The sequence below is a fragment of the Eurosta solidaginis genome, chromosome 5 (genome assembly GCF_040869045.1).
Source record: "Eurosta solidaginis isolate ZX-2024a chromosome 5, ASM4086904v1, whole genome shotgun sequence".
NCBI classification, from domain to species: Eukaryota; Metazoa; Arthropoda; class Insecta; order Diptera; family Tephritidae; genus Eurosta; species Eurosta solidaginis.
The window spans coordinates 20,896,085-20,915,341 of NC_090323.1; the positions used below are offsets into that span (position 1 = coordinate 20,896,085).

The 19,257-nt window shown below is 37.6% G+C and overlaps 1 protein-coding gene across 6 annotated transcripts in view; it reads left to right on the forward strand.

The window, feature by feature from the left end:
* Positions 1-18,232, forward strand: part of wnd (wallenda) — a 100,541-nt gene extending 82,309 nt beyond the window's left edge. For all 6 annotated transcript variants that reach the window (XM_067788065.1, XM_067788060.1, XM_067788061.1 and 3 more), the window contains 6 exons: positions 8,832-9,284; positions 9,371-9,562; positions 9,637-10,290; positions 10,365-10,527; positions 11,895-12,937; positions 13,049-18,232. In XM_067788065.1, the coding sequence (XP_067644166.1) occupies positions 8,832-9,284; positions 9,371-9,562; positions 9,637-10,290; positions 10,365-10,527; positions 11,895-12,937; positions 13,049-13,571 (3,028 nt within the window). In that variant the 3' untranslated portion in view covers positions 13,572-18,232. The remainder of the gene's footprint in view (positions 1-8,831; positions 9,285-9,370; positions 9,563-9,636; positions 10,291-10,364; positions 10,528-11,894; positions 12,938-13,048) is intronic.
* The last annotated feature ends 1,025 nt before the right edge of the window (positions 18,233-19,257 follow it).

A 19,257-nucleotide genomic window follows, 5' to 3' on the forward strand; every position in this document is an offset into this window, starting at 1 on the left:
AATTGCGGCAGGAATGACCAAAATCGTCTTATCAGAACGATCGGTTGTATGGGAGATATATGTTGTAGTGGTCCGATCCTACCGGATCCGAAAAATGTCTAATATAATACAAAAATACATCCTTGTGCCAAATTTCATTGAGATATCTCAAAATTTGAGGGACTAGTTTGCGTTCAAACAGACAGACGGACGGACAGGCGGACATGGCTATATCAACTCAGTTCGTCGCCCTGATGAATCGGACCAAAGTTAATAGACCATTTCATGTTCATGAAAGGTATAAAAATGTGTTTCATTAGAAAAAGTTTGTGCAAGCGGTGTCGACCTTCGGCAGATATTTGACAAACACTTCGAGTATATACTTGCCATGAAAAGCTTCCCAGTGTAAACTCATCTGCCTTACAGCTGCCGGAGTCGGCATCAAACATTTAGATCCCTTAAGATCCCAACTTCAGAAATTGAAAAAAGGATTACGATGCAAATTGGAAGAGAAGCTCGGCCTACATCTTCTTAGAGTTGAATCGCACCAAGTATTGTTTATTTATTTTTGTTTTGATAGAAAAGTATAACATAAAAATGGACAATGGAAAACAGCAAACGTAGTAAAATAAAAAATTGTTAAAAAGGAAAAAAATGCGCTAACCAATGTTATTTACAAACACTTGTGCATCGCTGCTTGTTTAGATGTTTGTTTGTATTGTTTTCACCTGTCGCTTTTTCAGAGTGGTGTGATGTGCTAATAAATATTGTGGGCTTTGCTTCTATTGTTCGGTCTAAACACAGATACTCGTGTATATTAGGGTGTGCTATTTATTAGGCCATATTTTTTACTCAAGCCTTATTGAAAATAAAATGTCTTTCAGAATATAAAACTGTTAAAAAATTTTCAAATTTAGACAAGAAGAAAACTCCAATTTTCTTGCTATTCGAATGTCAATATCTCAACATCTATAAAAATCCGATTAAAGGAATTTCTTTTTGGGATTTATATGCCCATTTCACTCAGCAGTTAATTATGTAAATAATTAAAAAATTAATGCAAAGCGCGATAACCTCCTAAGTGACTTTAGACCGAGCATCTTTTCCAATTTGCATCGCGCTCCTTATATTTTCTCTTACAAATTCACGAGACGGGACCTAATACGCCGACTCCGAACAGCATCCACAAGGCAGGTGTTTTCACTGAGAAGCTTTTCGCTTTTTCTAATTAAACAATTAGTGAAGGTGAAAAGCAAAATTTGGTTTCTGCAGCATTGGCAGTAAAAATTATTGCGTAAATTTCTATAAATCAGAAATTTTTATTTAAATTTAAACTTTTTCTCTATTGTAAGTAACAAACAATTTTTTATATGGACGACTGAATGGAGTTTCATCCTATCTTGATTATGAGTTCGAAAACGTACCAACTCAGAATTCGCAGAAACTCCTTCCGCAAAATTTTCGAGAATTTTATTGAAGAACACCATTTCATGAAAGCCCTATCTCAAATATTTTCAAAAATGACCCACCTCAACTTAAAATGTTTTTTAATTTAAACTGAGATATGGCGTTTTTGATACAAATACTCAAATTCATATGGCGTCACTCAATAAAGTTTAACGTGTTAGGGCGTTTCTTTTAAAGTGTGCTGAAATAAGCAGCTACCGAAACGCCAGCCGAGGGTCATATTCCACTCAGTAGTCGATATAACTGAGGTAGATCCCCAATTAGTATAAAGAGAATGCCATTTTGATAATGCTTTTATATTAGCTTCGCCTATACCAAATTAAAAAAATGTTACGTATACGCACCGGTACCCGTCTTTTCAAGAGAGACTAATATGTTTGCGTAAAATTGGCTGGTTTTTAATAAAACAGCTTATTTCGAATAATTAAACGAAATTTTTAAGAAGAATTTAATATCAAACAAAAAGTTTGATTTTCTGTAAAAATCTTCGAGTTTATACCATAACTCTCAGTAGGGCGTTAGCAATAGCGCAATTGTCTTCAAAATCAGCATGATTTGCGCTGGATATAGGCTGATGCTCTTAAAAATAACTTATTCATCGGCTATGACAATTTCCGTTCTTAAGTAAGCAACTTTCTTCTTTAAAATGCATTCAGTTCTCAATTCAGTCACATTCATGAATGGTATAACTAAAAGACAGTCCCATCTTTACTTTCTTTAAAAAATTGTATACCAAGAAAAAATCTTTAATGCAGATAATCTGTATGAGAAATGGAATCTTTTATTGAACTGCATCCTTTATTTACCTAGAACTCCTTCTATAGTGTTTTTTTCAACTTGAAAAAAGAAATAGTACTGCCGAAAAGTGGAACACCCTAATATAAAAATGGGCGAATTCCACTATCTTATCGCAAAAACAAAAAAAAAAAAATTGTTGTTTTCTTCACTTCGTATTCCCCGCTAATTTAATAGCGGACTTATGTACCTATTTCGTCACAAGTTCAAAACAATTCCATCGAAAATGCAAAAAAAATCGGAACGAATATTCGATTCTTGTCATAGAGATTATTTTTGTTATAGGTAAATGTATTAACTTATACAATATATATACAAAAATATGCACACAACAAAAAAAAAATGTAAATACTAAAAAGACATAAACAATAATTGTCTTCTTATATGAGTTAACCGGGGATTGCCCGTATCGTTTTAAATGTATGAAAATATTTATTTCAAGCAATTTTTAATTTTATAATTTATTTAATAACTTGGGAAAATTTTAAACAACGTGACATCAGGACGGACAAGGCGACAGCCTTCTCTGAAAACCGCCTTACAAACATGCATAACTTTAATACATAACTACATACGAATTATGTGATGTGTGAAAGATAATATATGCGAAAGAAGGCAATTGGGAAAAACTGTACAACAACTAAGGCATAACGTAGCTGAATGCGTTTATAACCATTTCAACTATCGTAGGAGTGCGGGTTCGACTCCCACTCCCGGGAGAAAAGGCTTTGAAGATATTTACAAGGTATAATCGAAACAGCTGTCGCCGTGTCCTTCCTGATGTCACGTTGTTTAAATTTTTCCCAAATTATTAAATAAATTATAAAATTAAAAATTGCTTAAAATAAATGTTTTCATACATTTAAAGCGATACGGGCAATCCCCGGTTAACTCATATAAGTAGACAACATTTGGTTAATTCGTTGTAGTTCTATAAATAGAACAAAAACAACAACAAATACCAAGTTTCTCTGAAAACCGCCTTACAAACAGACATAACTTCAACACATAACTACATACGAATTATGTAATGTGTGGAAGATAATATATGCGAAAAGGCAATTGGGAAAAACTTTACAACAACTAAGGCATGACGTAGCTGAATGCGTTTATAACCATTTCAACTATCGTAGGAGTGCGGGTTCGACTCCCACTCCCGGGAGAAAAGGCTTTGAAGATATTTACAAGGTATAATCGAAACAGCTGTCGCCGTGTCCTTCCTGATGTCACGTTGTTTAAATTTTTCCCAAATTATTAAATAAATTATAAAATTAAAAATTGCTTAAAATAAATGTTTTCATACATTTAAAGCGATACGGGCAATCCCCGGTTAACTCATATAAGTAGACAACATTTGGTTAATTCGTTGTAGTTCTATAAATAGAACAAAAACAACAACAAATACCAAGTTTCTCTGAAAACCGCCTTACAAACAGGCATAACTTCAACACATAACTACATACGAATTATGTAATGTGTGGAAGATAATATATGCGAAAAGGCAATTGGGAAAAACTTTACAACCACTAAGGCATGACGTAGCTGAATGCGTTTATAAACATTTCAACTATCGTAGGAGTGCGGGTTCGACTCCCACTCCCGGGAGAAAAGGCTTTGAAGAGATTTACAAGGTATAATCGAAACAGCTGTCGCCTTGTCCGTCCTGATGTCACGTTGTTTAAATTTTTCCCAAATTATTAAATAAATTATAAAATTAAAAATTGCTTAAAATAAATGTTTTCATACATTTAAAGCGATACGGGCAATCCCCGGTTAACTCATATAAGTAGACAAAATTTGGTTAATTCGTTGTAGTTCTATAAATAGAACAAAAACAACAACAAATACCAAGTTTCTCTGAAAACCGCCTTACAAACAGGCATAACTTCAACACATAACTACATACGAATTATGTAATGTGTGGAAGATAATATATGCGAAAAAGCAATTGGGAAAAACTTTACAACAACTAAGGCATGACGTAGCTGAATGCGTTTATAACCATTTCAACTATCGTAGGAGTGCGGGTTCGACTCCCACTCCCGGGAGAAAAGGCTTTGAAGAGATTTACAAGGTATAATCGAAATAGCTGTCGTCTTGTCCGTCCTGATGTCACTTTGTTTAAATTTGTCCCAAATTATTAAATAAATAATTGTCTTTATTGTTGTTGTTAATTTTCTGTAATCTTTGGGAAGCACGTACTCATTTTTGTTTGAAATTGTGGAACACACACTTGCAATAAAAAATTTAAATACATACATACGTAAAAAGGATTATGGAAAAAAATAATATTATCCGTGCATAAATCAAATAAACATTTTACACACAACCTATACATAAGGGTGGTCCTATAACTCTTGAAAATTCTTTGAATTTGTATACGCTCATTTAATAGAATTATAAAAAACCAGCGGAACCAGTAGACTTTTGTCCTGTCCGATCATCTTTCGCTGCATTTTCCCCCCATTTCCCTCATGTAGTAGAGTACCCGGCAGACTTTGTTCTGCCCGAAAATTGGTTTGCCTACATCTAAAAAGTGGGGCCCCATTCTTCTCTTCACTCTCTTTCCCGATATTTTCTTTATCTTAAATTTTTCTTCTTATTCATGTCCATTTCTTATTCAAACCCATTCCCACTCCCAATTCCACTCCCACACCGACTTTCCCTCCCGTACCCTTTCCCACTCCGCATCCCATTACCACTTACAATCCCAATCCCTTTTCCAATCACACACTATTCCTACTTCCATTACCATTCTGCTTCCACTCGTAGATCCATTAAAGCTCCCTCTCACACTACCAGTTTCATTACTACTCCTTCTGTCACTCCCAGTACATTAACACTCCCTCTGTTACTCTCACTCCCTCTACCTTTCTCACTTCAGTTCTTCATACATGGAATCTCTATACCAAACATTGAATACCTGCTTCATCTCTTACCAACCCACTTCAATATCCTTGTTTTTATATACGTCTGCAAACTGTATGAAACTAACGCACGTGCAGTTTGTAGATTCGCAATCATTTCTATATATATGATATTGATAGATGTTTGAGACGTTTCCCTGCATGACGATATTCGTCCCTGCGCTGTATCTACTCCCCCAGTAAACAGAGGTATTTTCCATATTAAGGCTTCTGAAATAAAAAATCTTTGTTTCTTCTTACCTCTCCCTCCTCCTCTCAATATTTGACCCCTCTATCTTCTTCGTATCTTGTTCCTTACGCTTTCCCGACTTTTTTTCTTCTACTCTGACTTTCTCACCTCTACCTCAACCTCGCCTTATTTTTGTTCATCTCCGTCCATTTTCTGGCTTCCTCTCCTTCATATCATCCATCGCACTTTCTCCAGTTGTATCTCCATTTCCTACTCTCACTTTCTTTACTCTCCCTCAACCTGTCGCTACTTATCTTCCTTCCCTCTTTCTCTTGAATGTGATTTAACGAAATAGTTTTTCAAACAATAAGCTTGTCAAGGAAGTATCGCCTTACAAAATTTCAAGGAAATCGCACCATACGTTTTGTAAATTAGTTTTGTTAAATAGGTCGGCCCCCGGTATACTTCCCGGTCTTGATATTAAGTAATTATTATCAGCAGTTAACTTGTACACAAATTTCAATTAGCTATGATTAAGTTTTGAATTTGAAAATGAATTTTTAACGAATAAGTGTGAAACATTCCATGGAGAATTGTGAGTTAGCACTTATGCGCTATTAGCTGATAGGGATGTTGCGAATGTCGAATTTTGTTAGTATGCGGATGGGAATGCGAGTTTCAATGCGATTGACAAAAAGCCTACAATCGCACATGAGATTCTGGAAACTGACGTCCTACCTCCCTATCTTGAATTTTTTTACTAACGCTGTTTCTCAGAATTAGGAATGCCCTGTTTTTGATTTTGCTTCTAAAACGCCCATTTCAAAGAGTTTGAATACGTTATGAGCGTTCTAAAAAAAATTCTGAAATTGGACGTTCTTCAACCAATTCTGTGAAGTGTGTTTCTGAAGAAAATTTTGAGATAGATACCCCTTCAAACAACTCAACGGCTGAGTGGAATATCACGCTTCCTCGGCTACCAATTTGAAATTGTCCTTTATAAACATTTTCAGAACTTTTTTCAAAAATCCGCTATCTCAAATATTTTTTTCATAGACCCCAACACAAAATGTATTGAAATGCCGAGATAAGGCATTTTTGAAACAAATTCTGAAATAAAGCGTTTTTCAAAACTTTACTTTTCGAAAAGCCAGCCGATATAGATTGATACTACGTTCATAAGTCGAAATTTCGAGATAGTGCATTCATTTACACTCCCAAAAGATCAACTTCGGGGCTCGCATTTTCCAGTACTTGCATTCGCTACATCGCCATATACATAACTAAGATTACTATCGTTTAAGTTCCAATAAGTGTGCGATAAGTACAGCGTGATGTAGCTCAAAGAAATGATTGCTTTAATTGTTAAGTGTAAGACGTCTATTTTTGAGTGGAGGGCTGTCAACAAGAGAGGCGTACTCCGCATTAAAAACCATAGTTTTACGGAAGTAAACACTAATCTTAAGAGATCTTACTTAACGACCCATCGAAATCGAAATAAATTTCAAAGACTGTGGGCCTCCATGTACTCCAACTGAGATAAGTTGTTAGAGTAGGTTGCCTGAAAACAATAAATCATCAAAACTTTCAATGGTGGTAGACTCCGCTTGAAGTACAATGTACTTATCAGGCCGTTTGTTTAACTAGTGGCGTTTTCTTTTCTAAAAATAGTGTCGCTATCCAAATATTTGTCACTGAATAACAAAAGGGGTCTCATGACCTACAAAATGAACCATTTTGCATAGTCAGGTAACTTAGTTCAAAAGTTCGAACTTAAGAATGCAACATGAGGGTAACATTTTTTCCAGAAAAGCAACCCCCCCCCCCCCCCCCCCCCCCCCAGATCCCAGATCGTTAGCGGAACACGGTACATCCTATCCTCTCATTCGTTGGTGGAACATCGGTTGACAAATAGGAAAGACAGTTCCCGCTGGATCGAGGAATCGAAGTCGAATTTCGATACAGGCATTTCATTCCGACAGCTTTATACAAGCACTATATCTTTGTTGCTGCAACAAAAATAAAACAATATCAGCCAACCAATGTGGTCTGCAAGGAACAGGTACAATGTTGGTACTTTGGGCGCTCACTCTCCTAAAGAGGCTACTTAAAGGCTCGCATATCCGATGAAGGAAAGTGTCTTTTGAGGTGAAAAAAGTTATCCTTCAGGACTTCTTAAATGAGCATTTTTTGGAGGTATTAAAAGGGTCCCTTAGATTAGACAATTTAAAAAAAGATGCTAAGTTCCGAATGCCTTCATCTTTAGAGCCGTACATGCACATTTGTGCTCGAACTTTTCTTTTCTATATACAAAGATAAGTGCGGAGAGCTTGGTGTGCAGATAGCCTCGCTATCCATCAGTTTCATTCCTGCGATTCTGCCCTAACATTTCCTACCTGCTTTCTTAGCTTATCACATCCATGCTCTCTTTTTCGTCTTACCTGATTTTTTGCTACCGAGAGGGTTCTTTCGAGCGCAAAGAGATCTAAGGTGGTGGTTTTGGTTAACATCTATTCTACTGCGCCTCAGTCGGGACTCTAATCCTAAGTCTGAACAGTTTACTACCGTTTTTATGGTTATACTTCCCAAGAAGCTTTTGAGGCCAACTTCTAGTGGTATATTATCTTTTTTTGAGGACTCTCAGTCTTTCTCTGCTGCAAAACATGCGCTACGCTAGTATTTTGTGTATATTATGAGCACTGCAATTGATGTTGCAAAGGTCATGACCGAAAATGGATTGCTGTGGTGCTCCGCATGTGACAATATGCTACGAGGCCTCTGTGGGCTTACTATATAAACTGCGATCTCTTGGAGAGTTTCTGTAAAAACACTGTTGGTATTGGAATTTGAGCGTTGAGGGAGTCAACAAGTTATTTAGATAGTTGTTGTTGTTGTAACGGTACTTGTTCGTGTCACTAGTCTATTGTGATCAGAATGGTCGGAAGTCCAAGGAAATGGCAGTTTCAACAAAGGGCTGCTTCCTTAATACTCCTATTCTTACTAGGAAGATTGTTGTTACAGGAAACCGACGTGAAAGCTGATGGCGCCGTTTGGCATTAGCAACTGTGGGGCTATGATGCGCCCTGTTGAGTATCATTCAACGTGTATAGATCTCTTGCACTGTTGATAGTGCTTCTAATGTCTAACGTCTTGCCTTGCCTTGCTTAACTGCTCCTTCTCTCCTCGATAATGCCTAAAGTACATTATCGAGCTCTGATGCCATGTTGCCGTTACAGTAGTCCATCTGTTTGTCCTATGGCCATTGCTGCACATATTTTTAAGCGCTACTTTGTAGTAGTTGTTGAAACCTTCTCCACGCTCCTCCCATTTCTATTTCACCCTATGCACATCGTTTTAGAGCCTCTTCCCTGATTTTATTAGATCAAATTTCACAAAATTCACGGATTTTATAATAATCGATAGGTTCAGACGATCTCAATGAATACTTACCGATTTCGCAAAAAAACTAAAACTATTCTCAATCTCTTTTCCAGCATGGCCTGCATTCAAGATGGATTGGAACAAATGAGAATAGGTGCTGGAAACCTATCATACGCAACAGACATCGACTTCCGACGCCCACAAGTAGATAATAACGTAACAGACAGTAGTTCAGACAACACCTGCCAACATCGATGGACGCCCACGCATGGCTATCGCGACAAGGGTTTTGGAGTAATGACTAGCCTGCTGGGTTGTATGAAACCGATACTCTCCTTTATGACCAAAAGTGGTGTAATTGAAATAAAAGATCCAAAAGACTATGCATGGGAGATACCATTCGAATGTATTACCGGGTTGGAGTGGTTAGGTAGTGGAGCGCAAGGTGCAGTCTTCAGCGGAAAGTTAAATAATGAAATTGTAGCGGTAAAGAAGGTGAAAGAACTGAAAGAAACAGATATTAAGCATTTAAGAAAATTGGATCATCAAAATATAATTAAGTTCAAGTGAGTTGAGACAAGATCTCGCAGAGTATAAGGAATTTTGTAAGTTGAGTAATTTTGTATGCTCTTCTTTTTTGGTACATTTTTAGGGGCGTCTGCACGCAACCGCCCGTCTACTGTATAATTATGGAGTTTTGCCCTTATGGCCCACTACAAAATATTTTAAAGGAGGAGAAAATTATGCTGCCATCCCGGCTTGTCTCATGGTCGAAGCAAATAGCGCACGGCATGCAATATCTGCATTCGCATAAAATTATACATCGTGACTTGAAGAGTCCTAAGTGAGTATGAATGAGTTTCGAGAAAATATGCAATGCTAAATTCAAAATACTTTATGCATCCCTCCTCCGCTTAGCATATTAATCGGCCAACATGAAATTGTTAAGATCAGCGACTTTGGTACAAGCAAAGAATGGAATGAGATTAGCACGAAAATGAGTTTCGCTGGCACTGTGGCATGGATGGCACCAGAAGTGATACGCAACGAACCATGTTCCGAGAAGGTGGACATCTGGTCATACGGCGTTGTACTGTGGGAGATGCTTACCTGCGAAATACCCTACAAAGATGTCGATTCGTCTGCCATTATTTGGGGTGTAGGAAATAACTCATTAAAATTACCAATACCGTCCAGTTGCCCAGAAGGCTTCAAATTATTGGTTAATTTATGTTGGCATACCAAGCCGCGTAATCGTCCCTCATTTGGCCAAATATTAACGCATCTGGAAATTGCCGGTCCAGAGCTTTTGCGCAAAAGCGACAAAGTCTATTTTGAGGCGCAACAATCGTGGAAGGAGGAAGTGCGTTCGCATCTAAAAGAAATAACACAAAATGGCACTAGTATACATAAATACGAGCAGGATTTAATAAGACGACGCACAGCCGAGTGGCAGCATGCGCAAGATATACGGCTCGTATATGAAGATAAGTTGGAAAAGACAAATCGCCTGTATTTAGAATTAAGTGAATGCATGACGCAGCTGCAAGAGAAGGAAAAGGAGATTGCTATGTAAGTTAGAGAAGATCGGCGTGTGGGTTTTTCTCTATTCATTCATGTTATCCTCTTTCACACTCTCATTGCAGGCGCGAAAAGCAACTGCCAGGTTATAAGCCTACTAGGCGTTTAGGCTGCACATTGCGTAAAATACAAAATTATCGTAGACGACTCAATCCACCTATGGTGATACCAGGAAATGCTCAACAAAAACAACAATCCTCAACACCGGATCCCGAAACGACGCCAGAGGTAAATAGTTATGTTAGATTTATATTGTGACGATTTTCCGTCATCCCTTCTCAAATTTTGTTTCGAGACAAAACGTTATATTGCCGGAAGCGAGTAAAGTGGTGGTAGCGTGCTCCGCATACCACATCAAATATCCTGTTTTCGAGCCCCGGATAAAGCTATATCAAAAATTTAGAAACAAGTTTATTCAATTAGAAAAAAGTGTTTCTAAGCGGGGTCGCCCTCAGCAGTGATTTGGCAAACACTTCGAGTTATTTCTGCCATGAAAAGCTTCTCAGTGAAAACTCATTTACCTTGCCGAGATGCCGTTCGCAGTCTGCGTAAAACATGTAGGTCACGTCCCGCCAATTCGTAGAAAAAGTTAAAAGAAGCACGACACAAATTGGAGAGAAGCTCGGCCTTGAATCTGTTTTATGTCGAGTTCCTGTCAAACCTTCAACTTTAACCCCTTCACCTTCTTCCCTATCTCATACCTTTCTCGAGCTATGGAGGTGGTGAAGCTTTCTCAGCGGGCCGTTGTAGGCACACACTCGTCTGCCCTGTCTAGGATAAAAGTGTCTAAGGTTTAAGTGTTGGTTGCGGATACAAACTGTTTGATAATGCCGGCCGTTCCGAGTACATTTCACAAGACCAATCTCCCATATATCAGAATTGGCTTGGCTATCTATATAGTAAATAATGTCCATGTACGACCCTTGCCTAGAGTAGAGAGGTAGCTCGTGTCGATTTCTCCCGACCACAAAATTGGGTTCTATCCAATATGCGGTATTACCCCATCGAAAAAGACTTGAAAGCCGGGATCTCATACGTCCTCGTAAAAGTAATTAGTGGCTCAGATAACTTAGTCATCTTAGTAATCGTGTTCAGATAGCTCTAGCTGACAGTTATTGTCATGAAGTTCGTATGCTTAGGAAACCATTGCACAACTGGTGTCATCCAGATCTATCAGAAGGTCATTACTACCACAATCTAGAGTAGAATTCAAACAGAGTCGACGGAGATTCCAAAACCAACAAGAAGAAAAGATATCCGTTTAGGTTGACTTGCCCTTCTATAGCCATGCTGTGATGCCGACAGTAGTTCTTGGAATACTCTTCCGCGAAAGTTGAGAGGTTCAGGGATTTTGAAAGTTATACTGCGGATTTCTCGGTTTGAGCACCGAAAGGACTAAAATCTATATCAACCAAAGGAAGACGTTTACGTTATCTCTGCCCGTCATTGTAGCATGTAGACCCAACTATCATAGGAAGACCATTAATTAAGTAGGGATAAACTAGCACCAGGCAAATTCTTAGTCGCAAATTAGGCTCGAGTGAACTTTTTTGCTCTTATCATTGGAAATTTTCTAAAATTTTTCTCATTTACAGAGTCCCTTGAAGGCCATGTTGTATGCACAGGTAATTGGCTTAAATCAAACTAAATCATATTGCGTTACAACGCAAAAACCGAAAAAGAGTCGACATCGACGTGTAGGCTCGGGTAGTTTTGCTGCTGCGCCAAAATACAGTCCAAATCGGGACCGGCGCTACCAGAGTGAACCGGAAAATCGCAGGAATGTAAAATTAGTAGATACAGAAACTCAGACTGATGCCATGGATATTAGTGAGACAGATATTAGTCCAAATGGTTGTTGTGCTATGCGTGATATTTCTATGGCGCTTAGTCCCGACGTGGGTTTACCATCATACGAAGTATTATATGGCATGGAACGCATACAAGAATGTCAGTTAGCGTTGCCACAAACAGCATTACAATGCAGTACATCACAGCCATTACAACTACAACAACCACAACTATTGCGGGAGCAACAACAGCAAACCGATGTGCCATCAGAGACTGCAATAACAACGCCAATGAGTTTGAATGGCAACTCTATGACACCGTCCGATGTAACATTGCAGGATGCATGCTCTAGTCCGGATCAGCTCGAGATCGATGATGTGATCAATAGCAACGAAAGGCTTGATATACCAAATTATTGTAGTTCCAACGAACACCTCGAGCGTCTGGGTGAGAAAGTGATAAAGTTTATCAACGAAAATCGTTTAAGCATACAAACAACAACGTCTTTGAGTAATCAAGGAGAGCCCGCAACACGATTGCAAGTTGATAACGGCAATGAGCATGTTACTGCAAGCGGAGGCAGCAGCACGTTAACCCATACACAGGAACGCAAACGTGAAGGATCGATGGAGCGCACGGCATCGAGATTGAGTGGAAGCATGCGACGAAAGCAACAACAACAACAACAACAGCAACTTGCATTAGACAAGCCAGTGGTGACCGAGAGCCAGACACAGGCGCATAATAATGCAAATGTTGAATCTAATGAAGATCTCTTCGATGATAGCTGGTCGGATGAAGAGGGTGAAGAGGACACAGATTACAATTATAGTTTGCGGCGTAGAAGGTAAGTTGGTGGAAAAAAGAGATAAGGAGGTAGAAATATGAGGCTGCAAAGCTCTTTAAAACAACTAAGAGCTCTATTTAATTTGTTTATTCGTCTCTTCCTTATTCCCAGCATTGGACGTCTACCTATTGGACGTGGCATGCGCGCACGTCGCTGCTATAAAATACCAATCACACCGAAAATTCCCATTCATAAACGCAATGTGACCGTTGTCTCGGATGAGGAGAACACTTCCGAGTATAGTCATTCGCCATCTAGCCAACATTCAACGCTGGAAAGTAATCCTGATGAAGTACTCAAACAAATGCAAGCAACACAAAAAAGTGATGCCATGAATGCTACTAGCACTGACAGTGAGGGTGAGGAAGATATCTCATCGAGTAGCAGCAGTGACGAGGCGGAGAATGCGGAGCTTGAGCGTCGAACAACAATAACGCCGTCAACACAGCGACCAAGACGTGAGCAACGACAACAGCAACAACAAAAGCAGAACTACATCACAGCAAGAGCGCGAGCAACAAATGTCTTGGCCTCAACGTCATGCAATATCCAGCCCATGCATTTTTTGCAGAAAAGCAGTGACGTCATTTCCATACCCACTTTCGAAGCGGATGGTGCGGTAGATATGGTTTAAGTAAAATGTACAATTTTATTTGATGAACTAAGAAGGCTCAGGGACTATGCATGAGGATATACATAGTTCCATCTATAAAAAGGATTAGCAAGTAAAAATAAGAGGAAACAAAAACAAACAAATGCATCTAGGAAGCAAATTTCCAATTCGATTTAGTTCAAGCATCTCAAAAAAGTTACGTATTGGTAGACTAAGTGAAAGATCATGCTATCAAAAATACTGGTTCTAAAATACTTTATCTCAGTTATTTATTTATTTTTTTTTTTTTTTCAAAACCACCCTATCTCAGAATTACCTTGAACGGTAGTGAGTCCGCTGAAAATGTATTGAACATATGAAGAGGTAAGACTGGCGGCCTCGGTGGTGTGATGTTAGGTAGCGTGCTCCGCCATCCACACCGAAGGTCATGCGTTCACGCCCCGGGCAAAGCAGCATCAAAATTTTAGAAACAAGTTTCTTTCAATTAGAAGAAAATGTTTCTATGCAGGGTCGCCCCTCGGCAGTGTTTGGCAAGCACTCCGAGTGTATTTCTGCCATGAAAAGCGCTCAGTGAAAACTCATCTGCCTTGCAGATGCCATTCGGAGTCGGCATAAAACAAGTAGCTCCCATCCCGCCAATATGTAGGAAAAATCAAGAGGAGCACGACGCAAATTGGAATAGAAGTTCGCCTCAAATCTCTTCGGAAGCTATCGCGCCTTATGTTTATTTACGACGATTTCGAAACCTATGCTGGCTCTCATTAATGAATATCTAAAGTAAGCGTTTTTGCAACAGTTCTTTTGATAAGGCGCTCTTCATTAGTTTGCTGAGATAATGTGTTTTCGGATCGGCGGTCTAGATAGTGCGAGCTTTCCCTCAGCTGTCGATATATTAAATGTCCTGTATTTATTATAAATATATATATATATATATATTTATTAAACCAGTTTATTAAGTAATCATTATGATAAATTATTGTACAACAAGTCAGACATCTTGTCATAGTATTTAATCATACAATACACACATACACACAAGTAGAATTACTTTAAATATGTACTCATTACTCGGTATTTATGATTAAGTATTTGTTGTATATTATTAGGCAATTAATTAATTGAGCATACAGAACTTGAATCATTTTTTTAATAAAATACGTCAAAATTAAAATCCTTAGATTTATAATATTTAAGTTTTTATATAAGTAAAATGATGCATGTAATTTTTTCATGACAAGTGACTAATGACAAGTTCATGACAAAGCAGCAACTAAATACTTGAAAACTCGTCAATAAAGAACTTTTAATGACAGCTAACTACTGACGAATTCGTGTCAAATCGGTACCTAAGCCTTCATGACAGCTCACTACTGACAAGCCGTTGACACTTTTCTTATAGGATTAAACATTAATGGTCTTCCTTATAAACCCTTTTTTATAGTTCTTGTTTTTAAAACAACTGCTTTCTAACTGTTTTGTCGTTATGTCAAAACCCTCATAGTCGATTGATATTTTTTTCTTTCTTTGATTTTACAATAACAGTAATTTACAGGTAAAATTCAAATTTTGTTAAGTGATGATAAGTACTTATTGTATGGAATAATGTTATTGGGAGGAAATAGTATTGTATTTATCCAGTGATCCCTTTATTAAAAATGTTGTTGTAATAATTAATAGTAAAAAGCAAAATTACAAATTGATTTTCCTCTGTTTTTGAGGGAATCGGCCAATGACTTCTTCCACTGTGATATCAATATTTCTATTGATACTTAATAGGGCAAGTCCATTCAGCCTACCTTCTCCGGTTGAATTCCTTATCCAATTTTGGATACGTGGATCTAATCTTCAAAAACTTGAAAACGTGTTGAAAAAGTTCCTCATTACAAAGATTTAATGCGTCGATGAATGTCTTTGGGCGATCTTCTCCCTCCAACCCAACGTTGTCTCCATAGTAGGACTTCATTTTTCACCATAGATACCGCTGTTCCAGTAAGTGCTGGCCACTGATCCATTATCATTTGACAGTTTCAGAAACGTTTTCACCTACTTTTCTGACCAATTTATCGGGAATGACATTTTCAATAATGGATAATGTGTTTTTATGCTTGATGAATCTATTAGACACTGAAGATATGAAGTGATCGATGGAAGGGATGAATATTAATTTGCGAAAATATTCTTCTGCTGAGCTTTTTTCGTAGTTTTCTCGATTTTTTTGACGACTCACAATCCTAGGAACTTCAATCTTCTCTCTGATAGATTCAGCTAATTCTTCAGCATCAAGAAACATTTCTATGAACTTTGACTTAGCCTTTTCCCTTATTTCTTTCAACAAATCAGCCAGATCATCATCCGCTGAAACTGCTGCAGAAAGATCAACACTTTTTCCCTGAAGAGGTTAATGGTTGAGCCAAAGAAAAAATTTCGTTAATAACAACCATTGCCACAATGAATCATCCAGTCTTCAAATTGTGTAGATAACTGAAAGCTTTTCTAGAACTTTCAGCGTTTCCACAGTCATGAATTTTTTCTAAACTGAAATAAATGGGAGCAAACATTTCTTTGAAGCAGATCACAGCATCTAGTCTTTCCGTCGTGGACTTGTGTATGATGTGACACGATTTTTCAATGTGGCAGTTTGAAGTAAATGTTGTTTCAATGTTTGGTCACCAGCATTAATCCGAAATCTTAATAAAGATCTAAAGTTACCATCATTGTGGGGAGGTGTCTCGAGGGACATAGGACCAGAATCACGATGTCCTCTTGAAGCTATTTCTTGCCTGCCGATGAAAATTATTGATTCGACGATGGTGCGAAAGATTTCTCGATTCCGTTGAAATTGAAATGTATATCAAATCAATTTTTTACGAAACTACTATATCGGAGGGGGTTTTGTCCCCAAATCCCGCCCCCGGTACTTCGCGACTGACAGCGAGAATTCCAAGCTTTAATCTAACCTTTGTAAGCTCTACGCCTTATTCAGTTTTCTGAACTGATACTGAAAAAGGTGTAAAGCTAAATTTTTCTAATAGTGCAAAATACCAAAGACCCCTTTTGACACCTTAACTGAACTGGATACTTAATAGAGAGCACATAGTCAGCTTAGAGTTTGAGGTTTGGATATTCCAAGCCGTTGTTCGACCGAACTTAATTTAGACATAACTTGCGTGTTGAAAGGTAAGCGTAGTGAACTACATGAACAAGATGTTAGTTGAATTTGAAGAGGCTGCCTGTGTCGCGTCCATATGTCAGATTAGATGAAGGCCTACTATAGCCCAACGTGATTTGTAATTTGCCACTGATAGATCTCTTTCAACGGAACAGCATTCTAGGGTGCCCTTATTGCAACCTTCGGCTAACGTTCGGCTTAACTGTTGAATAACTCACTCCAATATTCAGTATTGCAAACTGGTCTTTATTTAAATTACTTTGGGAGTAGTACTTCACAATTATACTTCACAACCAATAGCGTGCTTAAATCAAAACTGATTACTCAGCTTACGCTGCTTTTATACTCTCGGTTTCTTCGTTCACCCATTTCTCCTAGGGTCTAGTAATTTCGCCAACATTTGTATCTCATGCTTGGTTAGTTACCAACTATATACATGTATATCTGTAGTTCACGCCTCTCCCATATGCGTGTGTATATGTGAGTAACTACTTCGGCTGATGACTACATATTTGTGTGTGTGAGATATATCTTTGTTGCCTTGTACATAAGTGTTGCTAGCTTAAATGTGTACATGTACACAAGTGTGGCTGCTTTATGTTTTTGTTGTTGCGTGATTATTTACTAACAGCATAGTGTTGTCAACATTCGCCACAGTACGAAAACTATACTATAACACATCTGTTACCGACTGATTCAAAATAACTGTCGAGTAGAAGCGGGAATTCGTACAACTATCGCATTCACGCTCATTTGCAAGAGACTGCCGCCATTATCAATGGTGTTTCAACGCGATTTCTGCGCTATCCAGGAAGCATGGAATACCTTACTGTCTATGAATAGAAGGGATATTTACAGAGTAGTTTGGCTGACTATGTGGGCTAATGTTGTACGGATGGGTTTGTAATACTATTAATGCGCAGGTGAAATCTTTCCGCGGACAGATGCTACGTCGGAAGATTTACTTTGCAAGCAACGTTTTCGAGAACCTCTAATAACTCAAGACAAAGGTCACGCTGACAGCAAATTCAAAGTCTTTATGTCGAGATAATGAACAGTAGTTAAGCGTTGTGTTTTTCTCTGTTTTGATAATGTCACGTCACACTCAGAGAGCCGGTTCTCAATACATACATTATTCTTGATACTTTAAATTAGTTTCTAAACATACTTTTCACCTTAAAAACTAATGTTCTATCTATCCATATTAAAAAAAAAATATTTAAGGAATAATAATATAATAATATCGTTTGTTTAAAACTTATTATTTAGATTTAGCACTTCTAGTTCTTATTTTGTTGTATATATATGCATACAAACACATATTTTTAAGCGAGGACCAATCAAAAATTTTTTTTTTTGTTTAAAATATTTTTTTATATATACAATTGTATAACTTATAATAATAATAATATTTATGTATTTTCGATTTCGAAAGCAATAAAATTGCTTATGCTACGTGCCTATTATTCCATGAATAATGTACATACATGTCAACACAAATACTTATGCATGTAAGAATTCCATTTTGTTTTAAAATTTAGTTTTAATTGAATTTTATTTTTTATATTTTAACTAATTTTAAGTTAAATAGTTTTAGCATATAAAATATGTATTTTGGCTATTATAATATAATGGAATATTAAATAAGTAATTAACTATAGTGATAAATAATAAATGAAAAACATACATACATACATACTCAATTTAGTTTTCTTTATATATTTTTTTATGTATGTAAATATTTAGTCAAATATTTTATTGTCACTAGAGCATATTAAAAAAAAAATTATTTCAAAAACGGTTGATGTTTGAAAGAATATTTTTGGCACACTGTGAAAACGGCTAAGCAAACAAAAAATATTCCTTATAACTATTCTGGTTGATATTATAAGGCTTTCGCCATCTGTCGTTCCAAATTCAGTTGAGGTATCCAACTTTCTCTCTGGTTGCAAGTATAGGTGCGTATAGGAATAATTTCTGAGCCGGAGCGTCTTCTTATAAACACATAAGGTGTACTAGCCAACGAAGCTATTTGTTCATACCAGCGCAAAGCTCGTATAGGTCATCTTTAAAAGTTCTCAATTATTTAAGGTTGGCATTACAAACAGAGCCATAAATCTGCCGAAGAACTTTGCTCTCGATGACTCTAACATCCACACCATCGTTTTTTGACACCGTCCATGGTCCCGAGCCACACATTAGCATGGCTATGATGAGCGCCTTTTAGAGCGTGATTTTTTTTTCGTCAAGAGAGGACTTTACTCTTCAATTGTCTGCTCGTTCCAAGGTAGCACTCGTTTGCCAGAGTTAGTCTGCGTTTGGATCCTAAGCTGACATTGTTTTCACTGCTCTGCTCGTCTGCTGGTGCCCAGCTAGACAAAGACCCTTATATCTGTCAAATTTGACGTGTGGTTACCAAGGTGCTTTGATAACAGCAAGTATTTGGTCTAGTGCTCGTTAAAGGTGAACGATTTCAATAGCATCATCATCACTCCAGCAATTACGTGGCCTTATAATTTTACCATTGCGTTTTGGTAT